The sequence below is a fragment of the Salarias fasciatus genome, chromosome 20 (genome assembly GCF_902148845.1).
Source record: "Salarias fasciatus chromosome 20, fSalaFa1.1, whole genome shotgun sequence".
NCBI classification, from domain to species: domain Eukaryota; kingdom Metazoa; phylum Chordata; class Actinopteri; order Blenniiformes; family Blenniidae; genus Salarias; species Salarias fasciatus.
The window spans coordinates 22551008-22565204 of NC_043764.1; the positions used below are offsets into that span (position 1 = coordinate 22551008).

The 14197-nt window shown below is 43.5% G+C and overlaps 1 protein-coding gene across 1 annotated transcript; it reads left to right on the forward strand.

The window, feature by feature from the left end:
- Window positions 1-5946: 5946 nt before the first annotated feature.
- On the forward strand, window positions 5947-13775 carry plp2b (proteolipid protein 2b). The gene is made up of 5 exons (XM_030119881.1): window positions 5947-6326; window positions 11390-11545; window positions 12005-12103; window positions 13497-13593; window positions 13677-13775. Exons 1-5 carry the CDS (start codon window positions 6228-6230, stop codon window positions 13688-13690), a joined length of 465 nt encoding a protein of 154 aa, XP_029975741.1. The 5' UTR covers window positions 5947-6227; the 3' UTR covers window positions 13691-13775.
- Window positions 13776-14197: the final 422 nt, after the last annotated feature.

Genomic DNA, 14197 nt, shown 5'->3' on the forward strand with positions numbered 1-14197 from the left:
TGGCAGGATTAGCCACCTCAACCTCTGCTTGGGACTGATGGCACAGGCGACTCTGGCTTCTCAGAGGAATCTGAGTCCACTGGCAGTTCTGTTGTAATGGGTAGTTCCGGGTCTATGGGCAACTCTGGTTCCTCAGAAAACTCTGTTTCCACCAGTATCTCTGTTTTCTCAGGAAACTCTGTTTCCACAGGTGACTCTGTTTTCAAAGGTAACTGTGGTTCCACAGGTGACTGTGGCTTCTCAGAGGAATGTGGGTCCATTGGCGATTCCGTTTCAATGGGTAGTTCTGGGTCCACGGGCATCTCTGGTTCCTCAGGAAGCTCTGTTTCCACCAGTATCTCTGTTTTCTCAGGAAACTCTGTTTCCACAGGTGACTCTGTTTTCAAAGGTAACTGTGGTTCCACAGGTGAATGTGGCTTCTCAGAGGAATGTGGGTCCATTGGCGGTTCCGTTTCAATGGGTAGTTCCGGGTCCACGGGCATCTCTGGTTCCTCAGGAAGCTCTGTTTCCACCAGTATCTCTGTTTTCTCAGGAAACTCTGTTTCCACAGGTGACTCTGTTTTCACAGGCAACTGTGGTTCCACAGGTGACTGTGAAAACACAGCTCTGGAAACAGCTGTGAAAACAGCTGTGAAAATAGCTGTTATCACTTGTTGAGTGTCATGCAAAGTGAGCATCACCTTGCTCCAGCAGCTCTCATACCAAGTGCTCAGCCCCCATTCCCCCACACTGTAGTTCCTCTCTGCGGGAGACAGGGGTTTAGAGATGATGAAACCCCTCAGCGATGACAAACCCCAGGAATGACGTGGAAGCAGAGAAGAATTCGCATTTCTCCGCCTTGACAGACAACCGGTTCTCCAAGAGCCTCTGTAGCACCTGCCAGACATGGTTGACATGCTCCTCCTTGGATTTAGAGAACACCAGAATTTCATCAAGACACACAAAGACAAAAGTGTTTAGGAAGTCTCTCAGCACATCATTAATTAGACGTTGGAACACTGCTGGGGCGTTGGTGAGGTCGAAGGGCATGACCAGGTACAGAAAATGCCCCACTGGTGTCTTGAACCCCGTCAGCCACTCGTCTCCCTCTCGGATGCGAACCAGGTGGTACGCATTGCGCAAGTCCAGCTTGGTAAAGATGGTGGCTCCCTGCAGCAACTCGAAAGCAGAGTCCATAAGGGGCAACGAGTATTTGTCCTTGACTGTTATGTTGTTGAGCTGACTGTAATCGATGCACGGACGCAGACAGTCATCCTTCTTATCAAGAAAGAAGAAGCCTGCCCCAAGAGGAGATGAGGAGGGTCGGATTATTCCGGCTTTTAGTGCGTCCTTGATGCACACTTCCATAGCCTCCTTCTCGGGTTCCAAGAGGCTGTGGAGTCTCCCTAATTGCAAGGTCGCTCTTTTCACCAGCTCGATGGAATAGTCGTAGGGCATGTGAGGGGGTAACGACAATGTTCTGGATTTGCTGAATACAGGAGCCAAGTCATGGAACACCGGAGGCACCACGGAGAGATCAGAGGCCTCCTCGGTGGGCTGATGGATGGGCAGAGATGGAGAACAGGCCACAGAGCAGAGACAGTTGGTTCGGCAGGGTGTGCTCCATGAGACCACCCTTCCCCCAGTCCAGGAGATGAGAGGGTTGTGTAGCTGCAGTCAGGGGTATCCAAGGATCACCTCATGAGTGGATTGAGATAATATAAGAAAACTTATCTTCTCCAAATGGTTTCTGGAGGAAATTAGTGTTACTGGGACTGTACAAAACTGGAGGAAAGGAAGTTTGGCTCCGCACGGATCGATTGCACATTCGGCTGGAGCACAAGTGTCGATGGCGACCCCCAGCCTCTGCGCCAGCTTATCTGAGATGAAGTTATTATGAGCTTCCGAATCCACAACTGCCTTGGCCTGCACCTCCACTGACCCACATGACAAGGTGACAGGTATCAACAATTCCTTAAGGGGGTTTTGGCTCTCTGGAAACTCTGTTTCCGCCAGTATCCCTACAGGTGACTGAGGATTCTCAGAGGAATCTGGGTCCAGAGATGGAGAACAGGCCACGGACCGGAGACAGTTGGCTTGGCAATGTTTGCTCCATAAGACCACCCTTCCCTTGGTCCAGGAGATGAGAGGGTTGTGGAGCCGCAGCCAGGGGAATCCAAGGATCACCTCATCATGGGCCTGACGTAATACAAGGAAACTTATCTTCTCCATATGGTTGCCAGGGGAAAGTAGTGTTACTGGGACTGTACGAAACTGGAGGACAGAAAGTTCTTTTCCGGAAACACAGCGGAGACGTCCGGCTGGAGCACACGTGTCGAAGGCGATCCCCAGCCTCTGCACCACTTTCTCTGAGATGACATTCACACCAGCTCCTGAATCCACCACCGCCTTGGCCTGCACCTCCACTGACCCACATGACAAGGTGACAGGTATCAACAATTCCTTAAGGGGGTTTTGGTTCTCCAGACCCGCCAGGCGCATTATTATAAGTGACTGTATCACCACAGGTGACTGTGACTTCTCAAGTGACTCTGGCCCTTCAGGTATATTCAGATTAGGTTCTGGACCCTCGGGTGAAGTTGTGATTACCTGTTGAGCGTCATGTAAAGCGAGCATCGCCTTGCACCGGTAGTTCTCATACTGAGTCCTCAGCCACCACTCTCTCATTGAAAAATATTGCTTCACTTTTCCCTCAATATCAGGCTTTGTAGTACCAAAGACGTGCTCTTGAAAAATAGAGCCAATTTTGGGGAACACATTGACTTTTGGCATTTGAACCTTTTGGAATATAAGAACAGATTCAACATGCTCCAGCACTGTCAGCAATGACTTCTGGTCTTGAAATGGTGAGAAGTCACTGGTGTCCAGTTTTACTACAATATGGCAAATATACATTATTGAAAACGCCCAATCCAAAACGTTCATGATATTATCAGAAGCAACTTTCAGCGACTGTCTGTACTTCTGCTCTGGCTGCACATTTCCAGATATACTCCAGACATTTTGAGCCCTTAAATCCCTCAGAATATCATCAGCAAATTCTGAGGCTCTCTTTCTGACTCGAACGATCTTATATTTCACTTCCTGGTAATCATGATCAAGGATGTCATCGAGAACAGGAAAGGCAATTTCTTCAATAAATTCCCAGATGACAGTGAACATCTCTTTTGGCTTTGACAGGTTGAAGTGGTCTGTTGCTCCATCAGAGTCCCGTCCTGTCTCTCCTTCTGCCTCACTTCTCCTTAGTGTTTCTTTTTTTCCCAAAATACTATGTGACATCTCCTGAAGAATGTTCTCCATCATTTCTTCTGCAACTTGAAATGTCTTGTGCAGTTGTTCAGGTGGAGGTGGAGTGACAGATTGACCAAGAGTAGGATTTTCTGCTGCCCCTCCAGACTGAGCTGAATTCACACGTTCTGTGACTTCTTCAGCCAGAGACTGGACCAGGCTCCTTGAGATGTCAGCATAGTCTACCTGAGCATCAAAATACAGAGCCAAACTCTCAGGAAGTGTCGCAGTGAGAGAGTCCCTAACCATCTGCTCTGTCAGGCTAGCTGCACCATCAATCTTCTCAAAAAAGTATTTTGACAATAATTCAATAACGTTCATAACAAACTCTGCTAAAACTACTGTTGAAGCAAAGTCTCGAATCCCTGACTTCAACAAGTTCCATTGTCTCCCCGTTAACTGTTGTTTGAAGGTTTTAACCTCCTGACTGATCCTCCACTGCATTTCCCTTCGATTAATGTCCATGACTACTGTTGATGTGTTCTGAGTTCAGATCTGTGTTTTCTGTCCTCTGAATATCCTAGTTTGGTCTGTGTCTGACTCGTCTCTCTATCAAAGTAACAAGTGATAGAAATGACTTCACCCTTTAAAGTTTAACTTCAAAGTCATGGTGCCATCACACTATAGAACCCCCACATGAAAGGCACACTTGCATGTCTATGACATGAAAGTCACACTTGAAATACCAACAAATAATATTGTAGCGTTACGACACTGAAGCAAATACTGGGAACTACTTTTTCTTTTGAAATCACTATGCCTAGACGCCATATTTAGTAAGTAGTTCCGTCTTAGCAATCTTCGCATAAACAACTCAATCTCGTAATTTTGCATTAATATTTCACAGCGTGGTGAATGTGCAGATTATAACATGTCCACCAAAGTGTTTTGGGGGTTGTTGGATTTTGTATTTTATGAGTTTGACGAGGGGGAACAAAAATACCATTCACTTCCATTGTGTCCGTCCCGAAAACCTTCCCCGACTCACCTCTGAATAAACAACAGCTCGCCCTCACAAAAAAAGTAAGTATGCTGTTCCAAATGACTAAGGAATTGTGCTATATGGGCCAGTTTGCCAAAATGTTGAAGTATTGCTTTAAGACCCAAGTCTCACATAGCATCGTAAACCAGCCCCGCCAACTCCTCATCCACATTTGGATTTTGGAGCTGGGGTGGGTCTGGGGACAAGCAAATAGAAAGAGATTGCAGCTCGGCCATGAAACGGCCAAGCCAATCAGCGTTGCTGCTTTTTGTTTTCAATTTTTTTTGCGAATTCCGGTGGCTAAACCGGAAGTGGCGTCATCACTGAGCGTAGGAGATTACGGACTTCAACCATCGTCTGAAAGCTGCAATAAATAAAGTTACAGCAAAAAGACCAAGTATTACAACAATCAAGCAAGAGCAAGAGTCTGCGCCTGGTGAGTTTCTAACAGAAAAAGACGTTTTCGCGTGTCTTTGCGTGTAGAGAAGCTAGAGCTAAAGAGCTAAAGCTAACCCTTAAAGAAGCTAACGCATTTTAATGATGTATTTGTTTTGAAGCACGATTGGCTGAAGTGCGTTGTCAGTCAAAGGAGTAACCAACGCCCCCTGCATGGAGTTTGTATTGGCTTGTCCCCAGACCCACCCCAGCTACTAAATTCGGGAGCGTACCTATGTTCCCCGGGTCCTATGTTCCCCGGGTCCTACGTTCCCCGCTTTGTATGGACCGGGGAACATAGGACCCTTTCTCCACATAAGGGTCCTATGTTCCCCGCTTTTCTCTAAAAGGGTCCTATGTTCCCCGCTTTGTATGGGACTGGGGAACATAGGACCCTTTTTCCACGTAAGGGTCCTATGTTCCCTGGTGCTGCTCATTCCCTCAAGTCATTCATTAATTTCGGCATCTCCGTCAGCGTAAACCTCCAACCCCTCTCTCGTGATTAGCTGTGATTAAGGCAGAGTCCTCGAAATTTCTTATTTAATTTTTTATTAAGTTTTTATTAAATATTTTACTATATTTCACTGTTGTTTATATCAACTAGGTTGGTGCAAATGCACATCTGCGCAGTCCTCAAAAACCTACATCCGAGTGCGCTATGACACAGCGGGGAACATAGGACCCTTCTTTAGAAAGAGGGTCCTATGTTCCCCGGTATTGGTAGCGGGGAACATAGGACCGGGGAACATAGGACCCGGGGAACATAGGACCCGGGGAACATAGGGATGACCCCCTAAATTCAAATGTGGATGTGGAGTGGGCGGGTCTGGTTTGTCTCACATGGAGAGGTACCGGTATGAGCCTGTATAGTGTGTATAATGTGAGCGTTCATTTTACCTATGGGCGTGACTACTTCACGTTTATAGGACAGATTCTCCAGAATATTGAAAACAGTTTTTTTTTAGCCGTGACATCGTGTTGCATTGTATGAAAAATGCTTGTATTCTTAATCCCATATAATTAAAAAAAATCAAGCCTTTCACACAAATACATATTGGGAGTTAAAACTGATGTTTTGCTGTTAGAGCAGTTGAATTGTCTCAGACCTGCGCTCTTCTGAAGTGCTGAGTTTCCATGGAGCACCTGAACGCCGCATGCAGGAGGCTCGCTAGCAGCAGCTCGTCCGGAGAAAAGTGAAAGCCAACGCCCCACTGTCAGCTCCTCCGCCCGACCCTCCCTCTCTCACTCCCTCCCTGGACGGAACCCGAGGTCTGTGCAGAGCTGCTGTGGTCGCGACTGAGTTCAATCAGGGATTTCCAGCGAAACTTTTCACCGGAGAAGTTGATTCATCAGCCTGAAGACGAAGGGAAAAAAGCGACTGACCCTCACAGCGGCGGTTAGACGCCTGAAACTACTTCGACTTCAACGCTCCGCAAGAGTTTTTTTTTTTTTAGTCTATCCGTCGATAGGAACGCTGTAAAGCAGCATAGTTCTTTGTTTTTAGTCCGTTTGTGGTTCCAGAATGGCTGATACGACCGCTACCAACACGGGAGCCAGCTGCATGGACAAGCTGAAAAGTTACGCGAAGACCCAGAAAGGCTTCATACTGGCGGCAGAGATTGTAAGTCCCCCAACATGGAACACCTGTGTTTCTAATGGAAAATCTTTGCCTGCAATTACATTTTATATATATGTGTGTGTGTATGAGAGAAACATCCAGGACTCTTAAGTTAAATTGTCCTCAGTGGGTCAGCAAAAAGAAAAAAAGGAAAAAAAAAAGAAAAACCGTTTTCACAGGTTAAGGGTTTCTTTCTGGCATTTACTGTTTTCTCATTTAGCGCTAAGGGCAGATCAAGGGTCACATGGGTTAACTCTTGTCAGGCGTCTCCCTTTTGTACTTAATACCGCAGCTACTATTTGTAGGCAGAGTGGTAATAGTCCAAATATGGTGAGAGGAAAATGCCCCGCATATCACATTCCGCATAAAGGGATTATCCCCCCTGCCCTTCACTTACATTATATATTTGCACATCTGGTTGTAGTTAACGGAAATATATGCAGCCACACAGAAAGAAATAGAAACATTAGAGCAACAGTGAGTCACAATAATTGGTAATCCTGTAAAATATAGCCACCTACTTCTCATTGACCACTGTTTTTCACATGGTTGCCTCTGTTTGCATTTCACAGCTGTGTGATCTCTTAACTCACTTTGGCCTTAAATGTTTTGCATATGTTTCCAGTTAGAGCAGCTTAGCAGCCTACTTTTACTCAAGTACCAGTACCCTGCGGTATTGTTGATCTGCGCTGCTTTGTTTACATCTAAGAAATTACTGCTCAATAAGTACTTAAAACATATTTAGTAGCTGTTGAACATCTTTAAGAGCTTTGGGATTCACAAAGAGCAGCCAATTTCTTTTTATATTGTTAGAATTATTTAGCTTGTCTTGTCTTTAAAGTACCAGCAGGTAGTCAACACTGTTAGATAGTGTTCTTCAATTCCTGCAGATGCAACCTGCAATCTATTGTTTGGTCTGATTATTATAATAAAGACTAAACTATCCAGAACATGTTTGTATTTGGATAAAGGACTTCAATGGTGACAATAAGTGCCAAAGAAGTATTGCTTAGTCAAGTTACAAAAACTCAAGATCCAAAGCCAGATTCCCTGTGTTTATAAAGTGAGTTGACCTCTGAGAATTGCAACCAAGCAACACTTGTCAGCACGCTTTCAGTGTTGGCACATCTTATATCGATTTTCTTTAACTAATTCTTGAGTTGTTTTGTTCTTAAAACGTCACAATTAAATGTTGATCAAATCTGTAATCAAATGGAAATGCAGCCTGAAAGGTCTTCTGCAAAATTCTAACCAGAATGCAGTATATCCATTTTATTGTCTCATTGGATTGTACAAGGACAGTAAATGATGCATGTGTTTATCAGTATTGTTTTATTTTTACTGTAGATTAATCTGGCAATGACTTCATCCAAGAAATGTGATGTCAACGAATGTTCCAAAGCAATATAAATCCTTTGTTTTACAATGTTTTGCATCCATGAACAGTTCAATGCTAAAATATATCTATTTTAATGTAATTTTGAACAGAAGTAAGCAGAAAACATTGACATCTTACACTTGAAAACAGAAGTATATAGACTTCAAAGATTTTAAGTGATATATTGACTGTTAAAATAGTGAACAATTCATTTGCTGTGAGTGATCTTAGAAATAAATGACAACTTGTCTAGCTTCAAAACAATAAGGATATACGAATGGTCACATCCTAGCAGAGAAACCATATATAGAGTTAGTAATAATGTCTAACTAACAGTACCAGTAAAATGCCTCGTGACTGATAGATAACACATTGCCTGGAGCATTTCAGTGTAGCACTGACGTTACGTCATAGCATGATGTGATATTAACATTTTAAACTGTACAACTCTGCTGCTTCTTATCCAGTTTGTGATGTTTTTCTTTAAGTGGGGGAAGCCCTGTGTGCCACTGATGAAAAGCTTTTCCCCCCATTTAACTCAGTGAGCTCATTATAAAGCCAGCTCTCAGTAGTTGTTGGTCAGAGGTCCACCCACTGTAAAGTTTTTTTTCCCCTCCCTTTCTTCTCCGAGGTAATGGAAATTCCAGACTGGCGTGAAGTTTATTCCAGGGAACGCATGAACCGCCTAACACACATATATCTGGTGTGCCATTCAAGGATAGCTTCACGCTTCACCCTCTGTAGTTTCTCACTTCCTGAGCACCTCACATGTTTACTAGGTAATCTGGAAAGGAAGTAATCTGTCATGGTGGAAGTCTCAGATAGTTTATGGTGCTACACTGAAACACTAAAACAAATGTGGTTGTGGCGTATGTGGTTGTTTCCATTTTAATAGGAAATGTGATATTTGACCGTAGCTGCAGCTGTGTTGTTCAAATGTTAATTTGGATACATAAGACTCTAAATGTCTTAAGTTATATGCTCTGGCAGCATGTTTTGACAGCACATTTTGGCATGCCTCGCCTAATTACATTTAGAGTGTAGTTTTTTTCTTTTATTCTGCTCTCAGAAGGCCAAGCTCCAACATGTTCAAAGTTGCAGAACAACATACAGGCCACATTCACACACCCAGGGAGCAAGAACTTCTATTTGTCATGTAGGAAGTTCAGGCAGCACTGATAAGTGAAGATGAGTCATGCTCTGAGTTGAATGTTAACACTGCTGTTCATGCTGTCACGTGAAGACTTTGCCTGATGACGGGAAACTATTGTATTTTTAGTTTTATTTGTTGAACATATGGGTGTTTCTGAATCACAGTGAGGAGTGGAAGTGCAGAGGGGTGGGGATTGAAAGCTTGTGTAACTAAATAGCATGATGCTGAAGCAGAGTAGTGATGAAATGAAAGGGAAGCTTTCTTTCACAACATGCTTGGTGTCCATTTTTTGTAAGCACCAGCAGGGGGAAAAAAAATGCCACCTCAAAATGTGAGGGACTTCCCTAGCAACTGTTGCTGTTTGGTGTGTCTCTGCTCTGCGAATGAGCTCTTGGCTCTCATGTTGCTGCTGGCTATAATTAGCTAGCTGTTCACAACAGTTTCCCTCCAGTTGATTTTGGAAGAGCAGCTCATTATAGTGATGCGAATGGATCCTGACCGGGATCTCTTGAAGCTGGCTCCATGCAGACAGATCCTCCGCTGTGTGAAAAACATAAAGGTGTCAACATCTCAGAGCCTTTCTTGTTCAGAGGGACTCTTGTGTCGTGGGCGTTTCTCTGTGCGACCACCTCCTCTGTAGCCCCGGCTCTCGGAGCAGCCAGTTCTGGCTCGCATAGAGCCTTCTTTGTGCCTCAGCCGCTTCTCGCCACTCTACAGAGGCAGCCTGTGCCAGTCCCGAGAACACATGAACTACTGATGCATCTGACTCGCTGGCCGGCTCCGGGTCGCGGGTGGAGGGGAGGAGAGGCCGTAGTGACAGACGAAGGGCTGCTGTCCAGTCAGTTGAATCGCGCGTGTATCATATAGACTGCAGTGATTTGACACTGTCTCCTGAGTGGTCTGTGTCTGAGAATAAAACATTGCTATGCGCAATAAGGGCTTTTTTTAGATCCACGTCACAGGGAGAGCCCAGTTTATTTAGTAAGTGCTCCAAAAATACATCGTATGATTTCTCACAAGAAAATGGAGCACTTGAATGTTGCACAGCATATGGAAACAAATGCATTTGTGAGTGAGTCACTTATTGATTCATTGCAGTATTTTTTTTTTTTTGTAAGTTTATTTGAAGGCTGGAACACAAAAATGAAAGTTTAATGTTTGAACTTCATACACACATTAACACTGTAGCAGAGCTGCAGCTAATTAAAACCACCCATAAAAGCTTCTCCAGGGTGTCAAGATAATATTAACACTATTTTTACATGTCATACTTGGTGCAGCTATCTCAAAATACAGGGTCTTCAAAGCCTGAGTTTACTTTGCAATCGTCCGCTCCTCAACACAGAGGACAACTCGGATTCCTCAAGCCGAAAGCAAATGGATTGCTGCATTGAATGGGAAGAATGAACACGGTAGCTGTGATTCTAAAAGTTTAGATCAGTTCTCCACTGGGGAGTGTCAGAGAGCTTCAGAGGCCCTGCAGCGTAAAGGAAACCCTGAGGTTTAATTGAATACCTCTTTTCCAATAGTAGGTTTCATTTTCATGTGAGAAATGATGATGAAAACATCTGAGTAAAATGTAACATTGTTATTTCCTAAAATCACACACATTCAGAAATGATTTCATTGTGAGTACAGTGGAAACAATTTGAAAGAGCAGCAGGAATAAACCTGTGTGTGAATTAGCATAACACATTTTTGATGCTTCTGTCTATCATTCGCCTAGTTTGTAGCAATTGTGCATGTAGAGCATGTCACAGTGAATATATTATGCTGGACGTGTGTGGGAGTAATTCAAAATTGTATAAATTGTCACCAAACAACAAAACTAAACCCGAGTTTGTATCTTTTCTTGAATTTAATTTCTGTTCTTTGATTTTCGAACAATGTGAAGTATCCAGTGCTTCACAGCCGTCACACAGTTTTTGTGTGAAAGCATCTGCCCACACAGTTCGACAGCACCAACAATGGTGACATTGAAGAAAAAAAGAGTGATAGTGAACTGTAGGCTGCCCAAGTTGATGATTTCTCTCCGCTGGCAGCATTTCAATAAACCGAGAAGAATGCATGCTGAGTTTTCTTCCCCTCCTATGGAAAAATATAATGAAACAAACACTCCCTGTAAATCTAGAAGAAAAACACCATGTGACGGACAGACAGAGTGCTCTGTAATCTGGCCAGTCATCTCACTGTGATATTATTTTGTGGAGAATAATTTAATTTAGCAGGAATTGTTGCTGTCATGTGAGTTTTTGACTTGAAACAAGTCAGCTGGCCGACGCCGGCTCAACAATGGCGGGTTTGTTTGAGTGATTTACTGTCTCACTGTTCAATAGACACAAATTATTATCTGTGGCTCTGGAGTGGCAAATCCTGTTTCAGGCAAACTAGAGCTCATGTACACACAGTTTAAGTAACCCAAGTGACCGTGAAAATCTAACAGTGGTGAGGAATTTAGCCATCGTCTGTTAGTTTCTTGCTGTAACTGAGGTTGTTTCTGTTCTTTCTCTCTTTCCCTCTCCCTGTCATTCACAGATCCTGAGTTTAATTGTCCTCATCTGCTATGCTGCATCTCGCTATGGCGGCTACACAGCTGTGGCCATCATCGAGATGGTCTTCGCCATCATCTTCTTTGGTGTCTTCATGATGGAGATCGACAAGCAGTTCCAGCTGGTCAACTGGGTCTGGAGTGTAAGTCGTCTGATTGTCTACACACACCTTTCCTGCAGACTTACTGTAACTTCATTACCTTAATCCATAAACACACACGCAGTCTTGCATTGACCTGCACTTCAGACAGCCACTGTTGTTTCTTATTTGTCCACTGGGGGGTGCACATTCAACTTCTTCAGTAAGAGCAGAAGACAAACTCACACTGGACACCCAGAATGCAATGGGCTGCACTGTCCATAACTGAGAGATCAGTGGTGCAGCAATAATCACAAGTTTGTTGTTATATTTCCGATGAAAAGACATGAATGTTAAAGCCATACTGCAAGGATGAGTTTGGGACCACGTGCATTTCAAAGGTTAAAAACAGGTCGTGTGATGGTTTTTGCTCATATAGATCTGGAGTGATGCATTTCTGTTGCAAGTCACACAGTACTTCATCGTTTTTACTTCTCTCCTGTTCATTCATTTATGTTGCAGGATCTGTTCCGTGCTGGTATTGGCGCTGTCATTTACCTCATCACTTCCCTGATCTGTGTCATTGGAGGAAGAGGCGATGGCGCTCTCATTGCAGGCGGGGTTAGTTCTGACTTATGTATCCAGTCATAGTTTTGCAAGATTTTTGGATTATGTTGACAGCCTTTCACGATAACTCTAGGATAGACATGCAGCCTGTTGTGTCATGATGTGAGCTTACTTTTTAGTTCTCCTGCAGACCATTCAGCTGTTGCTGTGATTGATTGTGTTGTTTCAATTTGATCCGAAACCAAAATGTTCATCCGAATTCAAAAACAATTATCGAGCATGTCATCACCAACTGTTCAGGACCCTTTGACAAAACACAATAAGAAAATAGTGGCTTTCGATGATAGAGCAGGAACTTAATGGAAAATTGAAATCCTAGACGAGCATACATCCAGTGTTTCTGAATGCAAAAACAGTATTCCTGGATAGTGAAAACTGACTCATAACGTATAGTAATTTGACTTGATCCATCCTGACAGAGGAATGAAAATAAACCTTATGTAGTGATTTTAAAACCTTAGAAAACAAAGCAGGAGTGTCTGGGAGTGGTGGGGGGAATCAGTGGTGGCTTGTTTTGGTCCGACAGGCTCAGATGAATGAACAAGCCGCTTCTCTCCTCCACTCAGTGAACACAGTGCAGAGGAGTAGGACACACAAGAGCACATTCACAGTGAGAGTTCAACAACTCTCTTAAAGAGAAGCAAGTTAGCACTTTCTTTCCTGGACATGCCTATAAGACAACTTATCAACTTATCATGAAACAAAAAAAGTAAAAAATAACAAATGAAGTCACTTATTAACCTATCAAGCATGTTTTGTGGGAGAAAAACTAGATTATCTGCATATGCATCAGGCTATAGAAGTGCTGCTGAGAGTCTGAACGGTTAATGAGGAGTGCAGTTCCATGTTCTTCTTAAACCTCACAAAAGGTGGCTGGTTATCACTAGGTCGAGCACGTTATCGCCTTCCAATCCCATTGTTGGTGGTTCCATCCTCTGCTTCACCCCGTCTCTAGTGCGGGCACTTTTGCAAAGCACCTCTTGTCGTTGGTGTGAGTGTGAGTGGATGATTGTGTTAGACCAGTGTTTCTCAAACTTTTCACAGCGTGGACCACCTGAGAAAATATTGAGCCCTCTAAGTACCACCAGCAGAGGCTACCCTGTTAGCTATGAACTCATTAATTCCATACTTAATTTAAATATAAATGTATTATGTTGTCATCTCAGTTTTGTACTATTTTGATAATTTTCTGTATTTTTTTTTATTGATTTTATTAAAAGATATATGTTTATGACTTGCCCACTTGTACCACTAGAGGGAGCTGCAGGTGAATCTAAATGGTGCGAAGGTTTAAAAGCACAAAAAAAAAAGACCTTTCAAACATATTTTGCACATACTGACAGTGTGAGTAGTGCTATAATCCTTACTCTGCGTTGTTGCCTCTTAGGTGTTTGGTCTGATAACTGGTTTGGTTTTCGCCTATGATACCTACACCATCTTCCTGCAAATCAAGAACACCAGGCAGCACACGGCAGCTTCCACCGGTACGAGAAACATAGACTTACTTTTTAAATATTTTTACTCAATCTGTACCCCACATAACTAATAAGTGTGTTTTTGCCTGCAGATGACAGAGTTTAATCTGTCCACGGTGTGTGTACTTCCGCCAAGAACACAGAAGAAATCCAGAAAAGAAGATTTGCGCAGGAAGTTAACAGAAGAGGGGGGAGGGGTCGAAGGGGACGATGGACAATAAAACGAGCAGGTCACTGTATGGCACGCACAGATGAGGTTTATTTTAGGGCCGTGCCTGACAGGAGGGGGACACCACCGCAGTGAGTGGTACTGTACATCTGTGCATGCATGTCTGTCAAGTATGCTGCATCTCCCTCGCGAGACCTCACTGTACCACTGATGTGAAAAGGGAAGTCATAGGCAGCGTAACACTTGGGTTGACGTCATCCAACAGCTTGTTTAAAACACTTGCACCGTTAACGGACTGCTGTAGTATATAGTTACTGTTTCACAGGGTTCCCACAGTCGTGACCCTCTCTGACAGATTATAAAATTGGATTAACTTGACATGGAAATCATTAAAAATCTAAGGAATATTTTGGAAAAAATTTAAATATAGACATGCTAAGCTGT